This window comes from Cebus imitator, unplaced genomic scaffold (assembly GCF_001604975.1).
Source record: "Cebus imitator isolate Cc_AM_T3 unplaced genomic scaffold, Cebus_imitator-1.0 Scaffold583, whole genome shotgun sequence".
NCBI classification, from domain to species: domain Eukaryota; kingdom Metazoa; phylum Chordata; class Mammalia; order Primates; family Cebidae; genus Cebus; species Cebus imitator.
Genome location: NW_016107898.1, coordinates 923,513 through 939,154, shown reverse-complemented (window position 1 = coordinate 939,154; position 15,642 = coordinate 923,513). Strand labels below are relative to the sequence as shown.

At 53.1% G+C, this 15,642-nt stretch overlaps 2 protein-coding genes across 2 annotated transcripts in view; one reads left to right on the top strand and one right to left on the bottom strand.

Annotated features, from left to right (window-relative positions):
• PITRM1 (pitrilysin metallopeptidase 1) overlaps nucleotides 1-2,360 on the top strand; it is a 46,710-nt gene extending 44,350 nt beyond the window's left edge. The window contains exons 25-27 of the mRNA XM_017516396.2: nucleotides 1,022-1,167; nucleotides 1,731-1,833; nucleotides 1,917-2,360. Of these exons, the coding sequence (XP_017371885.1) occupies nucleotides 1,022-1,167; nucleotides 1,731-1,833; nucleotides 1,917-2,010 (343 nt within the window). The 3' untranslated portion in view covers nucleotides 2,011-2,360. The remainder of the gene's footprint in view (nucleotides 1-1,021; nucleotides 1,168-1,730; nucleotides 1,834-1,916) is intronic.
• Nucleotides 2,361-3,131: 771 nt separating this feature from the next.
• LOC108294504 (phosphofructokinase, platelet) overlaps nucleotides 3,132-15,642 on the bottom strand; it is a 95,569-nt gene continuing 83,058 nt past the window's right edge. The window contains exons 17-22 of the mRNA XM_017516399.1: nucleotides 9,607-9,771; nucleotides 6,895-6,956; nucleotides 6,049-6,160; nucleotides 5,211-5,310; nucleotides 3,799-3,901; nucleotides 3,132-3,481 (exon numbers count right to left, since the gene is read on the bottom strand). Of these exons, the coding sequence (XP_017371888.1) occupies nucleotides 3,352-3,481; nucleotides 3,799-3,901; nucleotides 5,211-5,310; nucleotides 6,049-6,160; nucleotides 6,895-6,956; nucleotides 9,607-9,771 (672 nt within the window). The 3' untranslated portion in view covers nucleotides 3,132-3,351. The remainder of the gene's footprint in view (nucleotides 3,482-3,798; nucleotides 3,902-5,210; nucleotides 5,311-6,048; nucleotides 6,161-6,894; nucleotides 6,957-9,606; nucleotides 9,772-15,642) is intronic.

Below are 15,642 nucleotides of genomic sequence, written 5' to 3'. Positions count from 1 at the left end.
AGTATCCATAGGACTCAGCACTGTCTGAGGAGGAGGCAGCCCTGACTTGGGAACATAGTATCCATAGGACTCAGCATTGTTGGGGCTGCGATACAGCGGTCAGAGCGTTCTTATTTCAGTTTTAGGTGCCTAATGTGGATGCTGTTCTGTTAGCTTCATAAACATAACACCGTTACTCTAAAACAATAAATTCCTGATTTTCTGTGACTCTCCTGCCCAAGAGAAGATGTATTCTAACACTATAAGAAGCTAGGCAGCCTTGGTGGCAAGTGTCTGTGGTTCTAGCCACAGGAGGCTAAGGCAGGAGGATCACTTGAGCCCAGGGAGATTGAAGCTACAGTGAGCCAAGATGTACCACTGCATGCCAGGCTGGGCGACAGAGTGAGACCCTGGCTCCTGGATGCATAGGTAGATGAGGCAGGCAGACATGCAGGCAGATAGGCAGCCATTGCCACTCTAAGGAGCTCTCCCTCTTGCCATGTTGCTGTGCTGGAAGCCACACTTCTAGACAAGAATGGGGAAGTAGTACACAGCCCCTCTGCAGCTCTGAATCAGGGTGGAGGGAGGGTGGGACTCTTAACGCTTACACAGACGGAAGTCTGGATTGGCCCCTCAGGCTGATTCCTGGACTATCCTGGGTATTTCTTAAGGGAGAGTAACGGACAACCTTAGCTTAATTTTTCCACTTGAGTCTTCTGTAATTTCTTTGTAATCCCAACCTGCCCCCACCCTGGACTCTCCACTTTCCTCTCCTGATGAGGTCACAGGGGTGTATTTAAATAATCTGGGGAGAATGTTCTGCAGATGGACCTCGTCTAAGTAGAGGGAGAACGTGTTGAATGACTTATGTGATCGGATTTAAATTTCCATTGAGAGTAATTAAGCGATTTGTCAGTGGGCTGTTTGGACTGTAATGTGTAACATAGAGCTGTTCACACAGATGTTCAACTGTTGACAGATGGTTGTGATTAACTTGTCCTCTGGTAAAGTGCTTGACTGTTTATTTCTCTGGGTTTCCTAGGGACCCAAATACAATGGAGACACTCCAGTCTTTTGGGAAGGCTGTTGACTGGGCTAAGTCGGGAAAATTCACACAGCAAGACATCGACGAAGCCAAACTTTCTGTCTTCTCGACCGTAGATGCTCCTGTCGCTCCTTCTGACAAAGGTATTCTGGGTGTAACAGCGAAAATCTCAGCCCACAGCCTCACAGATGGCATTGCCGTTTTCGGAGTCCCCACATGCATGGGCAGGCGCAACAGCTTCTGCCATCCGTGTCCCTGCTTGTGATGATTTCCACGTCTACCACCCTAAACGTGGGGCTTGAAACACTCTTCCCAACATCCAGGCAAGAAAAGTGCCTCCAGTCATTTCAGTTTTACTGAGCTGAGGCCCAGTGGGGCCAACCCACGCCAGGGTCCTGGCTCATTAGCGTAGAAGGGGTACATGGGCATGGCCACGTTACTCTGTACAGCCACTTCTGCTGACAGCATCATCAGCCTCATGTGGCCCTGACTTCATCCATGCTGCAGAAGCAGGCGTTGGTAGGGTCAGCATGGCTTGTGGGAGCTGGAGGTGGGGGTGTGATCTCTGGTCTGTTAGACATGTCCCCGTGGTTGAAATACGTTCACATGAAGTAACAGTGAGATGTCCGCGTCTCCTCCAGGACCCGAGCGCACAGCCCACAGCGCATGGGCGGCAGCGTCATGGTGCCTGTGCTTTGTCTTCTAGGAATGGACTACTTCCTGTCTGGCCTCTCAGATGATATGAAGCAGGCCCACAGGGAGCAGCTCTTTGCCGTCAGCCGTGACAAGCTCCTGGCCGTGAGCGACAGGTGAGTGGGGAGCAGGAGAGACGGCGCCTGGGATTTGAGGCCTGCGCGCGCCCTTTCACACGCTGACCACGCCTTCCTCTCAGGTACCTTGGCACGGGAAAGAGCACACATGGCCTGGCCATACTTGGACCAGAGAATGCAAAAATCGCCAAGGACCCATCCTGGATCATCAGTTGAGCAGCCGTGGAGCTTTTGACGGCGCAGGAGCTCAGGTGTGCTACACACACAGGCGCTGAGAAAATGAGCCTCTGAGCCGAACTGGAAAAGGCAGAAATGTTACTGCTTTTTCCAAGGATATGATGTCATTCTTAAAATTTTGCCAAAGCCATTGACTGGCAAGTCAGATAAAAACTTCTCTATCTATCTTAAGAGTGACCACGAAGATTCATTCAGATAATCATGCATGAAACAGCAAATATGTGCCACGTAGAACTTTAGCTCTGTGGTGACAGAAAGACTGACTTTTGCCTGATTAACCCTAGAATATTTATTTAGGAATCTAAAAATAAAGGGCAACTCTGACTTACTGTGCTTGAATCATTATTTTAAGTAGCATTTAGGGCCTTTATTAAATGTAGGAGTAAAGTGAAAAGCTGCACACGGCTGTCCCACCTGCCTGTGCTGATTTATGGACCGCAGCCACACCGAGGACCTCAGGAGCATCCCCTAACAGACGGGCGTGCAGCGGGGCGGCCGGATGGAAACCATTCTGAGGAGCAGGGGAGTTGGGGTAAGTGCTTGCCCCGTCTTCTCAGACACGGAAAGGTAAGCCTCTGCGCCAGCTCTTCCTTGGGCTCTGATTTCCCCAACAGTGTGTTTTTGGCATCTACTCCACATAGCTGTCATCTATTGCAGACTAGATCTAAGAGGCAGAAACGCTGTCCCTACATGAGGGGGGCTGTCCCCCCAACAGCTGTGTCTACTCTGGCAAGAGTTAGGAGAGTTCCAACCCAGGTTCCAGTGACGACCGTGGCGTGGCCTGGAGAAGCTGGCTATCAGATTTTTAAACCGCCATCCTCCCTCGGTGGTTTTAATACGCAACTGGGATTGCAGTCAAGAGGGTGAGTGGATAAGCTTCCTGTGTTTTATTTTACTTTCAAGAGTGCAGGAGCCTGGGGTGGAGGCCTGCTGCTGTGGATGGAAACGCCATGTGTCAGACTACTAGCTTTGTTCTTTTATGACTTGTGCATAGATCAGTGAGCCCTTTAAAATCTCTGTCTTTGGGCAGCTACAGTTTTGTGGGCAAAGATGAGCAAAATTTTTAATCTCCTACTTAAAAAACTAACACGGAGGACTGCTGGAGTTGTAGGCAAACGTTTAATTCTGCTAATACGCACATCTGGAAGCATGAGGCACAGTCCACAGACAGCACGCACTGGCTCTGAGGGGGTCATGGGCAGTGACAGGTGCTTGCTGATTAGGGATTAATAATACTTGCAGTAAAGTGCTGATAAATAACTTAAGTGTTACAAAAGCGGACGGTCCGTGGTGCGGCCAGCAGAGGCAGGCAGGGCCGGGTCAGACGCTCCAGGGCTGCACGTGCTCCAGCTGGCCCGAGTCCGACACGTCGTAGCTCGCCTTGTACTTGGCCAGGATCTTCATGAGGGGCCGCAGCTTCAGCCACCACTGTTCTTTGGGAATCCTGTGCCTGGGAGGGAAGCAGAGGCGGCAGTGAGCCTGCAGGTGCCTGGGAAACGCCTCTGCCTGCCCTGCGCGGTCTCACCAGAAAGGCGGGGGTTGTAGGGTCAGCAGAATCAACTGGATGATAAAGCCGATTTCAAGGTCAAATGAAACCATTTTTATATTTCTAAAAACTCTTCCCTCTTTCTAAAGACCTAGTATTTAACTCAGCTTCAGAAAAGCCATTTTCTCACACCCCTGACTGGGTTGCTGACAGTGACGGCCGTTCCCCTGCCCTGCACTCAGGTCAGTTGGGTTCTCTAAGGCATTAAGACCTGGACTTACTCAAAATCCGTTTCTTTCTTCAGCTCTGCCACAGGTTGAAAAATGACGTTTCTTTTGCTTATTCCCAGCACACAAACAGAATCATCGGTGGTAAATTTTTTTCCTATAAAAGTTAAAAAAAAAAAATGTTAATAACACCCTATCACCTGGGCAGGTGGGGGAGCAGAATCTTGGGGCAAGATGAGAATTGAGATTCCTCAGAACCACGCTGTGAAAGTGGACTGGAAACCCAGGAGAGACTGACACCAGCCCGTAGCGTCCACCCTGGGTTTGCGCAGCTCTGCTCTTGCAGGGCTAGGGGAGGAGAGGGGACCGCCCTGACGGCTTCCTCCCTGCTCCTCACTAGTACTTCAGCCACCCCAGAGAGGGCTTCCTGGAAAGGAGCTTTTGTTTTTTCTCCCAGTGGAGGTAAATACATTTTTCACTGAATAGCGGAATAGGGAAATTAGCTTAAATTACAGGAAAACATTAAGAAAGTTATGCTCATGAATATACACAGAAACATCCATAGATAAATCTGTAAAAAAGAAAATCCAAAAAGTGGAAGTTGATATAGAAAGAATTGAAGCCAGAGTCAGTTCTTCAAAAAGACAACATGAAACTCTTCACATCATTGTTTTTTGTAGACTGTCATTTCCCTAAGGTGGACACTGAAGTGAGATATGGCTTGCCCTAATGAAAGCACACATCTGGTATGACTGATGAAGCATGCCGAGAGGTGAGGGGGAGAAAGATGCTGGCAGAAACAGCCATTCTCAGGAATGGGTGGGGGCCAGGCGCAGGGGCTCATGCCTGTACTCCCAGCATTGGGAGGCCGAGGCAGGCGGATCACCTAAGGTCGATTCAAGACCAGCCTGGCCAACATGGTGAAACCCCATCTCTACTAAAAATACAAAAATGAGCCAGGCGTATTGGTGGGTGCCTATAATTCCAGCTGCTTAGGCTGAGGCAGGAGAATTGCTCAAACCTGGGAAGCAGCGGTTGCAGTGAGCAGAGATCATACCACTGCACTCCAGCCTGGGCAACAGACCAAGACTTTGTCTCAAACAAAACAAAATGTCATGTTTTTTGAAGATTTCTTAGAATACGTAACTTATAAAACTGATTCAAGAAAAAACATGCATAGTTCTATAAACATGAAAAATTCATTCAGCAGTTAAGTCGTCCTCAACCAAAACTGGAAGTTTAATGAATAGATTCACAGGGAGCTTGTCCTACCAAACATCCAAAAAATAGCCCCACTTCAACTATGAGGCGAACCCCAGGACTAGAGGAAAAATTGCTGGCAAATGTTCAGGATCTCCAGAGCAAAAGCAAAAAGCCTGCACAAAAGAACACATCAGGACCAAGCTGATCCTACTGCAACACTCAGATACGAGGTGGGCTGTGGCTTCCCTCCCCAGCCCCCATACCTCTGCCCCGGGCCTCCTTGAGCTTTGCGGTGATCCACTCCATAGCTCTGGCAGAGATTTTGGTTCCAAAGTTTCTATCAAATGGAGAAGGTGCTCCACCCTGTTGGTGGTTAGAATTATATGAAATAGCAGTTACACAGTAACACTTTGCTGTTTACTTTAAAAACATGGTTTCTGTGAAATAGAAGTTGTCATTTCTCTTTTTTTAACAGACTCAAGTCTGATAATCCATTTTAAATCTTAGGAAGCTCCAATTTTTAATTTATTCAAGTGTTTAATTTGAATAAGTATTTCCAAGTAAGAGGGTATCACACTTTACATGAAAGTTGACAGTTAAGATCCCATTATTCAAACCTCACAAACAAAAACAAGAATCCTAAAGTGGTGATGTTGGCATGACTTAAAAGTTCAGATGTATTGGCAGGGCACGATGGCTCACACCTGTAATCCCAGCACTTTGGGAAACCGAGGCAGGTGAATCACCTGAGGTGAGGAGTTCGAGACCAGACTCGCTAACATGGTGAAACCCTATCTCTACTAAAAATACAAAAACTAGCCGGGCATGGCGGCAAGTGCCTGTACTCCCAGCTACTTGGGAGGCTGAGGCAGGAGAATTGCTTGAACCTGGAAAGTGGAGGCTGCAGTGAGCCAAGATTGCACCACTGCACTCCAGCCTGGGTGACTGAGACTCCATCTCAAAAAGTTCAGCTGATTTTTATCTCGATATTTACTTGTAGATACATGTTTTCCCCCAAAAAATGGCTAAAATAAGACATTAAGCTTGTAAAAATGACGTGACAGTGGCTTTGCAGGCCCCTCACTGGGGTCTCGGGCTCACCTGCTGCATATGGCCCAGCACATTCTTCCTGCAGTCAAACACCCCTTTGCCCTCTTCCGAATAGAGCTGGTAAATGAAGTCGGTGGTGTAGTTTTCGCTGCAGCTCTCATTTCTGAAACGAGTGGGAAGGAGCCATTTGTTAAGCGTGCACTGGGCATGCAGCTCCCTGCTGGTGGGGGGATGGCCCTGGCAGCCTGGCCTCCTGTGTCCCCTGGCCCTACTGTGACTATACATCGTCCCTCCAGTCCAAGGCTTTGCTTTCTGCAGTTTTTTCAGTTCCCATGGTCAAGTGTTCCACTAAAGTCCAAAAATATTAAATGGAAAACTCCAGAAATAAATATGCAAGTTTTAAACTGCACGCCATTATGAGTAGTATGATGAAATCTCGTGCTGTCTTGCTCTGTCCCACCCAGTACATGAATCTTCCCGGTGTCCTCCGTCTCCACGCTGACTGTGCCTCCTGCCCGAGTCACTCAGTAGCCGCCTTGGGTATCATGTGGAAGAACCCTCGTGTATACGGGGGGCAGGCACTAGCCCCAGGCTCAGGCACCCACTGGGGTCTTGGGACACATTCTCTGACTGCATTTCCTCCTTCCTTCATTAATGTCAGGTGCTAATTAGTGAAATGATTGTGACTTATCTAAAACAATAAAACTACAAAGCAACAATACATGTTTAAAATCACCCTTTAGTTGTCTAAAGGCAGGCAAGTATTTAGAGCAAGGCACCACGAGTCTTCCGGATCGGCAGCAAAGAAATGACCCCTCCTCCAGCCTGCGTCACAGCCGAGGAACCTAGGAGCCAGGGTGTGGCGGTGTGGGTGAGGTCAGCCCTGGTCTCACTCACCTGAGCACAAGGCCCCTCTGGATGGTGGTCTTCATTTTCTCCGTCAGGTGCTCCACGTTGGACTGGAAAAGGGTATTGTGTTAATCAGACAATAAACTTCTAAGAACCTACTGTGTGTCAGGCACTGCAGAGCAAGAAGTGCCGACCCAGTGTGCTGGAGGCGGCTGTGGCTCTCGTGGCTCAGGTCTTGGGGAACCTTCCCCAGGCAGGGAGAGCACATCCACAGTGATGAGTGCGGACTGGGTGCAGCCAGCAGCCCTCGCGGTGGCGGGGGGCGGTTAGAAACACCTTCCAGAATCAACAGCGTCCCTCTTAACACAAGAATTCCGTGCATTTGCCTAACGCTCATTCATGTCTCTCGCTCCCTTTTTTTCAGGATGCTGTTCTCTCGGAGCTCTCAGGAAAATAACCACCTGTGGCCTTTCTATGGACTCTCAGATGACAGCCTCATGAACAGTTTCGGCCCAAGGAAGAATTTCACAGGCTCACATTTGTACACAGATTGTTTAAGGAAAAGAAGGTTGTCTTGAGAAAAGTGTAAAAACATTCTATTTCAGATCACGTTGGGAGGTGGTCTTCTCATGACTCATCCTAAGAAAATGGGGATTTTTACATCTACTCAAATCTGTCACCAGGCCCAGTGGCTCATGCCTGTAATCCCAGCGTGTTGGGAGCCGAGGCAAGCACATCACCTGAGGTCAGGAGTTTGAGACCAGTCTGGCCAACATGCTAAAACCCCGTCTCTACTGAAAATACAAAAATCAGCCAGGTATGGTGGCACACACCTGTAGTCTCAGCTACTTGGAAAGCTGAGGCAAGAGAATTATTTGAACCAGGGAGGTGGAGGTTGCACTGAGCTGAGACTGTACGCCCTGCACTCTAGCCTGGGCGACAGAGCAGGATCCCACCCTGCACTCTAGCCTGGGCGACAGAGCGGGGTCCCGCCCTGCACTCGCCTGGGCGACAGAGCGGGGTCCTGCCCTGCACTCGCCTGGGCGACAGAGCGGGGTCCTGCCCTGCACTAGCCTGGGCGACAGAGCAGGATCCCGCCCTGCACTCGCCTGGGCGACAGAGCAGGATTCCGTCTCAAAAAGAAGTCAGTTACTTAAGCATTTGCCACACTAAGTGCTGGTGAGGCATGACCTTTGGATAGAGTTTTGAAACCCAGTCTTGTGTCACATAACAGGGATATTTCCTGAGAAATGCACTGCTAGGTGACTTAATCCCTGTGCAAACATCCTAGAGCGAACTTAGACAAACCAGGAGCAGAGTCTGCTGCACCGCCAGGGCTATCGGGCAGCCCGTTCCGGCTGCAAACCTAAATGTCTGGGCCTGCTGAATACTGCAGTTGTAACACAATGGCTAGGATTTGTGTATCTAAACATGTCTAGGTGTAGAAAAGCACAGTTAAAAATGGCTTTTTGGCTGGGCGTGGTGGCTCAAGCCTGTAATCCCAGCACTTTGGGAGGCCGAGGCGGGTGGATCACGAGGTCAAGAGATCGAGACCATCCTGGTCAACATGGTGAAACCCCGTCTCTACTAAAAACACAAAAAATTAGCTGGGTATGGTGGTGTGTACCTGTAGTCCCAGCTACTCAGGAGGCTGAGGCAGGAGAATTGCCCGAACCCAGGAGGCGGAGGTTGTGGTGAGCCGAGATCGCGCCATTGCACTCCAGCCTGGGTAACAAGAGCGAAACTCCGTCTCAAAAAAAAAAAAAAAAAAATTTGTAGAAGATTAAAAACTATACCTGGCTGGGGCAGCTCCATTATAACCTTATGGGACCCACTGTTGTAACATCGTGTTGCAGTGAATGACCACAAATACTTCATTTCACGTGGGGAAGAGGTTTGTGATTCATGTGTCACATAATTAGTGTCAACACCAAGGCCCTTTTTACTTGATCTGTTTGGCTCAGAAACAGGTAACCTTCTAATTTTTCAAAAGACAATTGTTGAAATTGCGTCTCATCTGCCAAGGCCTGTCCTCTTGCATGGAGTTTAGCAACTTGGAACATTGCAGAGTCCAGGCCTGGATTCCGCTGTGCCGTCTAAGCAGGGGCAGACCCTGGGGTCAGCGACAGGGACCGGGCCAGGCCTCCCCATGCACCCACAGCGCACACTGTGTGTGCTGAGGCTCGGGCTCCCCAGACACGGCCCGGCCTCTCCACGCATCCACGGCGTACGCTGTGCGTGCTGAGGCTCGTGGCTCCCAGACACCCACCAGTCCTTCCTTGGTGTAGCCGCCTCCTAGGGCTCTGGCCACGCCTGGGTGGGGGAATGAGTCATGGCTGAACCACCCTTCCCTAAAAGAGCCACAGATGCCAAGAAACCATGGCCGCCTCTGTCACTTTAGAGGCAGGCGCCGCGTCGGAGGCCTCGGGATTTAACAGAAGCTGCAGAACCTTCAGAGCCAGTTGCCTACGTGGGTGGTGATGGTGGAGTCTCTCAAATTGTGACACAGTGACAGAACATGACTCCACAGACTATATCACTTATTTGTAGGCAAAAGGAACAAGCTCGTGTTTCACACACAGATAGAACGTGTCCTCAACCACGTGCCTCCACCGTCACCAACACGGTCAAGGCACCTGGACGCTGCGGAGTGCCGCCTCCATCTGCATGCCCCTCAAAAAGGAAACCATCCTAAACATGACTCAGCAGCACTGAGTGGGTCCCACGGGTATGGTCCCCCCGGCCAGCCCCATCCCATACCTGTAGATCCCTGATGTCGAAGGGCTCTTCAAAAATGTAGGCGGCGTCGGCTCCGGCCGCCAGCCCTCCCATGTTGGCCAGGTAGCCGCAGTAGCCCCCCATGGTCTCGATGATGAAGACACGACGCTTGGTCCCGCTGGCTGACTGCTTGATGCGGTCGCATGTCTGGTCACAGAGCAGAGAGGAGTCACTCCAGTCCAGGGCCAGGTGGGCCCACCACCCCAGAGCTCCCCCGCAAATGAACACAGCAACGTGCCCCAGCGCGCCTGAGCATGCAGTCCTGGCATCACAGAGGTGAAGGGTGTGCAGCGGTCAGGTTGTGCCCTCAGTGGGTGTGAACATGCTCCAGTGCTCCAGGCTCCCCCCTGCCGCCCCGTGGCAGCCACCTGGACATGACCCTGATGACCCATGGCAGGGGCCTGGCCAACTGCCGCTCCCTCCCTTCTCCCAGGCCCTGCGTAAGGGGATGGAAAAGACAACCCCACAAGCCAGCTCACTCCACGCTGCTCTGTGACCGTCTCTGCTGAAGCAGCTTTCACCGGACGCAGACACCATTAGGTGAGAACTGAGATGGTAGGGAGTGAGTGTCACCTCTCCAGCGTGTACCTGGGGACTGCTGTGCTACTGTATTTTCTTTTGAAAAGCTCCCTGTGGTGTTAGAGTGGTGTCCATCTTCCATCCATCTATGAATGTTATGTTTATGGAAACTCTACTCAAGGGCAGATGTGGTTCTTAGACCCAGGTGCTTGGGGAGGTCTTCCGGATGCACAGGCATCGGATCCCAGAGATGTCTGCCATCTGCCCTCCATGAGGACCCAAGCTCAGCGGGGAAAAAAACAGCAGAGAAATGCACTGGCCGCCTCCCCACCCACACGCCAGCTCGGCCTGCAGCGCCCGCTCCTGGGACTGCAAAGCTTCTGCTGGGCCTCGGCTCCCACCTTGGTGGGGGACCCTCCAATCTGTTCACAGAACTGAGACCCAACTATAAAAACGCAAATCTGATCCTGTTCTGGCTTTGTGCAAAGTCCTTTGCTCACTTCAAGAACACATGAAGCCTTTCTGGCGCCTGCCCCTGGCACCCGGTCCTCCTAGGGCCTTTGCATGTGCTGGCCGCTGTGTGCGTCACGTTCCTGCACAGTGGTGGGGGGAGGGCGGCCCCCAAAGGAATCCGGGTCCTAAGCCCTGGAACCTGTGAATGTTCCCCTATGCGGTAAGAAAGGTGACTCCCGAGGACTGCCCAGGTGGGCCCTCGATGCCATCACCTGCATCCGAAGATGAAGGACACAGAAGCAGAAGGCCCCCAGGCCCTGGAGCAGGGTGGTACACACCCGCAGGGGAGGAGGCGGTGCCAGGGAACAAGGCGTGCAGGCCTGCAGCTCTGGGCACCCCAACAGGCCACAAGGGACTCTCCTGGAGCAAACTCTCTGGCCTCAGCCCATGGCTTCTGCCTCCAGAACTGTGGGAGAGCGAGTATGGTTTCCAGCCCCAGGTGTGTGGTCAGTGTCACAGCGGCCACGGGACACAGGTACCTTCCTCAGCTCTGACCCAGAGAGACGTCATTTCCTCAGGAAAACGCCACCTGGTTTCTAGGTCCGCAAAGTTCCCTCTGTCAGGGGCTCTCGGGACACCCCATGTCCTCTCTCCATCATCCTGGTGTCTCTCCCTGCAGCTACCTGTGTGGTTATTTGACTTGGGAGGCTTTTCCTCACTCAGCTGCAAATTCCATGGGGGCAGCAGCTGTGGGCTGGGCTCATATGCAGCACCAGCAGCAGCGCACCCGGCCGCACCCCGACAGCAGGCGCTCAAGAAATGCTTGTTGCTGAATGACCTAAGTGCAGTATTCCCCTGCCAGCCATCCAGACCAAGGGTGGATCGTGCAGGATTCCCTAGCCTGCTCTATGTTACTCAGCCAAGAGTAAGGGCATGAAGAGGCAGCTATGGGCTTCAGACTAGGAGCCACATGAGCATCTGTGCACCAAAGCATAGCATCCATTGGGAAATTTCCACTCGAGTGCGTCAGATGAAACGGAAAAGTGCTCTTTCGTTAATAAGTGCAGCCTTGAGTAAATCGTTCCTATCTGTGCTCCCAGTTTCTTTGGCAGATTCTTTTCCTCTCAAAATAATTGGTTGGTATTTTCAAAATTGAACATGGGCTCTGGTTGGCAGGCAGCTTTGCAATGTGTAGAGGCCGAGATGGGAAGAGAAACAGGCAAAAGGAAGAATTCGTCTCTGTGCTTATGCGGGACAGAGGACAGAAACCCATCAAGGCTCCTTCCCGCGTGGCCAGTGCGGAATTCTGTTCCACATGCACTGGGTCGCTCTTTGTGATCTAAGACTTAAGATGCCGTAAGGCTCTCAGACTTGACTTAAAACCCATTGCATGACCTTTGTTTTAGAGAATGCTGGGCATGGGAAGGACAACGTGGGTGGGACGTCAGGACCCCCATAGGCACAAACCCTCATGGGTCATGTTTTTCTTTGAGATGGAGTCTTGCTCTGTCACCAGGCTGGAGTGCAGTGGCGTGATCTCCTCACTGCAACCTCTGCGTCCTGGGGTTCAAGCGATTCTCTTGCCTCAGCCTCCCGAGCAGCTAGGATTACAGGCGTGTACCACTATGCCCGGCTAATCTTTGTATTTTTAGTAGAGACGGGGTTTCACCATGTTGATCAGGTTGGTCTTGAACTCCTGAGCTCGTGATCTGCCCGCCTCAGCCTCCCAAAGTGCTGGGATTACAGGCATGAGCCACCATGCCCGGCCCTCAAGGGTTTTTTTTTCCAACTGAATCAGTCTTTCCCTGCAGCCCACCCTGAGGTGGGGAATTATTGTCGTTCCTTCAAAGAACGACATCAACCGCTTAATGGCAAAATAATTCTGCAGACAAAGCAGCTCTCCCATGAGGCTGATTTGTGCCCGCACGCATGAGCTCTGGTCCTGTCAGCCTACGGCCAACCAGGGTGTTGAGCAGCACCGCCCTGCTGCCTGGGCTACGCCCCGACCCTGCACTCCTTGACAGCTGGGACGGAAGAGGCAGCCTTTGCTGGAGCTTAGATACACCTTTCCTGAAGTCTCTCATTACCTAGATGGTATCTGAAGCCAGAATTAGCTTCTAAAAATAGCAAGTCACTCCGGCCTTGCCTCAGGCAATTATTCAAAGTAGCACTGACAAGAAGGCTGAGCCTTAGCGTGGCCCTGCCAGCCATCAGTGTCACCCGGAGGTGCCCCCTCAGCCTCAGGGTGGGAGGAAGGATGGCAGAGGGCTGTGTCCTGGGCCTAGCACCTGGACAGCAGCTGCGAGTGGGACCCGTCGGGCAGAGCCCATGCCCCAGCCATCCTCACTGCACGATGGATGTGCCCGGCAGACACCACCCCCTGCAAGGGCACACAGGCCATCCTGCTAGGAAATTCCCACGGGAGGGAGGGCCCCAGGCTACAGTTCAAACCTCACCAGCACTTTGCTCCATGGTGTATAAATTATTGGTAAAAGATAAGGTGGCGTTTGCTACAGCGTTAAGGTAGAAAAAAGCCACTGCCTTCCCTGTGGGGACCACCTTGCTCTGTGAATCTGCAGGGAGCCAGTTTTCCTATGAGGGTGTCCCTCATGCAGCTGAGCCGCTGCTGAAATCAGTGGCCAGATGGGGCAGGGAGTGGCGGGCCCGTCCCTGCCACAGAAAGGAACCCACAGCAAGGTGCAGCCGCTGGCTCAGGCAGTACCACGTCACGTGCGGGGCGTGAGGGTGGAGGCGTGCGTGGGCGTCTACAAGGTGCTAAAGGAGAGCAAAGCCAGTGATGCCCCAACCCTAACAACATTTTCTCCACAGGGGTCAAGTGTGGGACCCAAGGAAGTCCTGGGAACGAACCGGGCCAGCCTCTGCAAGGCCACCACAGCACTGGGAGAAGCCCACGGAGCAGATGGCCAAGACGCACCCCTCAGCTGCAGTAGGAGGCTGAGGCTCAGAGGCACGGGCGGCTGCAGCCAGCCTCACGGCCTCTCCATTCCCTTCCCTGTACAGGAACTCAGCTGCCAAGGAAGAACCTGGAACAGAACTGCTGTTTTTCAAGGTTCTGTGCCAAGCTGAACAAAGGAGTCTCTAACAGGACTGGGAGTTTTCACTGCAAACCCCGGCGCTGGCCTGGACGTGAGGATCTAAGGTAGAGGCCGCGGCTGCTGTCCGGGAGGCACCGGGCAGCTGAGTCACTGATGTGATCCCCACATGCATGGGCACCGTCCTGTCGGCAGCTGAGCGAGGACCCTCTCTGCAGCAAAGATCCGTGAACTACCACAGGTCCTCACGTCTAGCACACGGCCACAGAGCGGGTCAGTGCGGCGCCACCACGCAGCTGTCAGCACCACACCCGGGTGGACGCAGGGCCACCACGCAGCTGTCAGCACCACACCCGGGTGGACCCAGGGCCCACCCCCCACAAAGCACACATTGGTGAAACCGCCTGCCCGGGGGTGGGAGGAGGATGTGATTTCAGCTGTCACATTTGATCTTAGCCAAAAAGCAGAGAACAAATGTGATTTCAGCTCCTAGAGTCTCTGGTCTCACCAGGAAGGCTGTGTTTCCAGGCAGCGGCCCCAGTGGGCACGGCTCTGCCCTGGAGCTCGGACTTAGCGGGCACCCACGACCCTTCCTGCATGCTCCCACCATGCCCGGCCCTGAAAGCCTTGCTACTCAGCTTGGGCAAGAGAGGCAGCACCCAAGAAACGGCACCCGAGGCTCCCCTAGCCGAGGTGGGATAGAAATACCATCCCAAGGATGGGATCTGTCATCTCACTTTTAATCAGTAAAGACAAGCTCTCCCTAAGAGATGGAAGCTAAAAAATTTACCCTGTTATGGCCCATATCACAGAAGTCAAGCTAACGGGGGTGAAGAAAGAGTAATAATAAATCTGGCTCATTGGTGCAGAAGAAACGCCTCGTTAGCATAACTGAGCAGCGGGAGGAACAGGTGCTCTTACCTGAACCAGGGCGTTCAGGCCCGTGTCGGCGCCCAGGCTGATTTCCGTGCCTGGGACATTGTTGCTAATGGTGGCCGGCACCAAACACAGGGGAATGCAAAGCTCCTGGTGGCGGCTTCGTGCCTCGGCCATGTCGCACATGCTGTTGTAACCCTGAAGCAGCAGGGCCAAGCGGTTGTTAGCGGGGCAGCGGGGGGCGGGTGCCGGGCACTTTCCTGCCAGCCCCAGGACCTGTGCTGAGGTCCAGAAAGGGACAGGAGGGGCTGAGTTGCCAGGGGATGCTGGTTCATGCGGGTCAAGGGGCCAAGGGGAGCTCTGGAGGCCGTGCAGGAGCAGGACAGGCCTCTGTGACACGTGGCCACCTGGGCACAGCCCATGTCCTCATGCAAGGAGGTAGTACAGTGGGGTGGGTGCCAGGCAGGCAGTGGAGCAGGTGGCAGGCGGGACAGCCCAGCTCTTGGCATCTCAGCGTAGGTGAGGGAGGCCAGGGCAGTTGGGATGTTTAAATGCAAAGCCAGTCCTATGGCTAGGCGGGTGAGGGTCAGTGGGACAGGCCCACGGCTGTAGGGACCACCTGACACGCAGAGGCGGGCCCCCACGCAGGCAGGGAAGAAGGCATGCAGCTGATCACCGCTGGGCCGAGCTTGGCCCCACACCCGCATCTCTGCTCTCTGCAGGGGAGCGACCATTTCCTGCCCTGGGCCAGCCGTGCACAAAGCCCACAAAGCCGCACAGGCGAGCGAGAACCCCAGTCCGTCTGGGGTACCGCTGGGAAACGGGCTCTGATGTCGGAAAGGGGAGCGGTTCTCCAGCCCGTGCCACGGTTTTTTCCAACTCTACCTCAGTGTTAACCACGGGAACAGCCAGACGGGTCCTCGCATCCACTATTCCCACCTCCAGGCGCCCCCACACAGCAGCCGGGTGTTCTCATCCACTTGGTGGCAAAGCCAACTACTGATGGCCTTGGCCGTGTCCCTCCTGCTGTGACCATCCCCACGTCTACTGCAGAACCACGTCCCTCCCGCTGTGACCATCCCCACGCCTACTGCAGAACCACGTCCCCCCTGCTGTG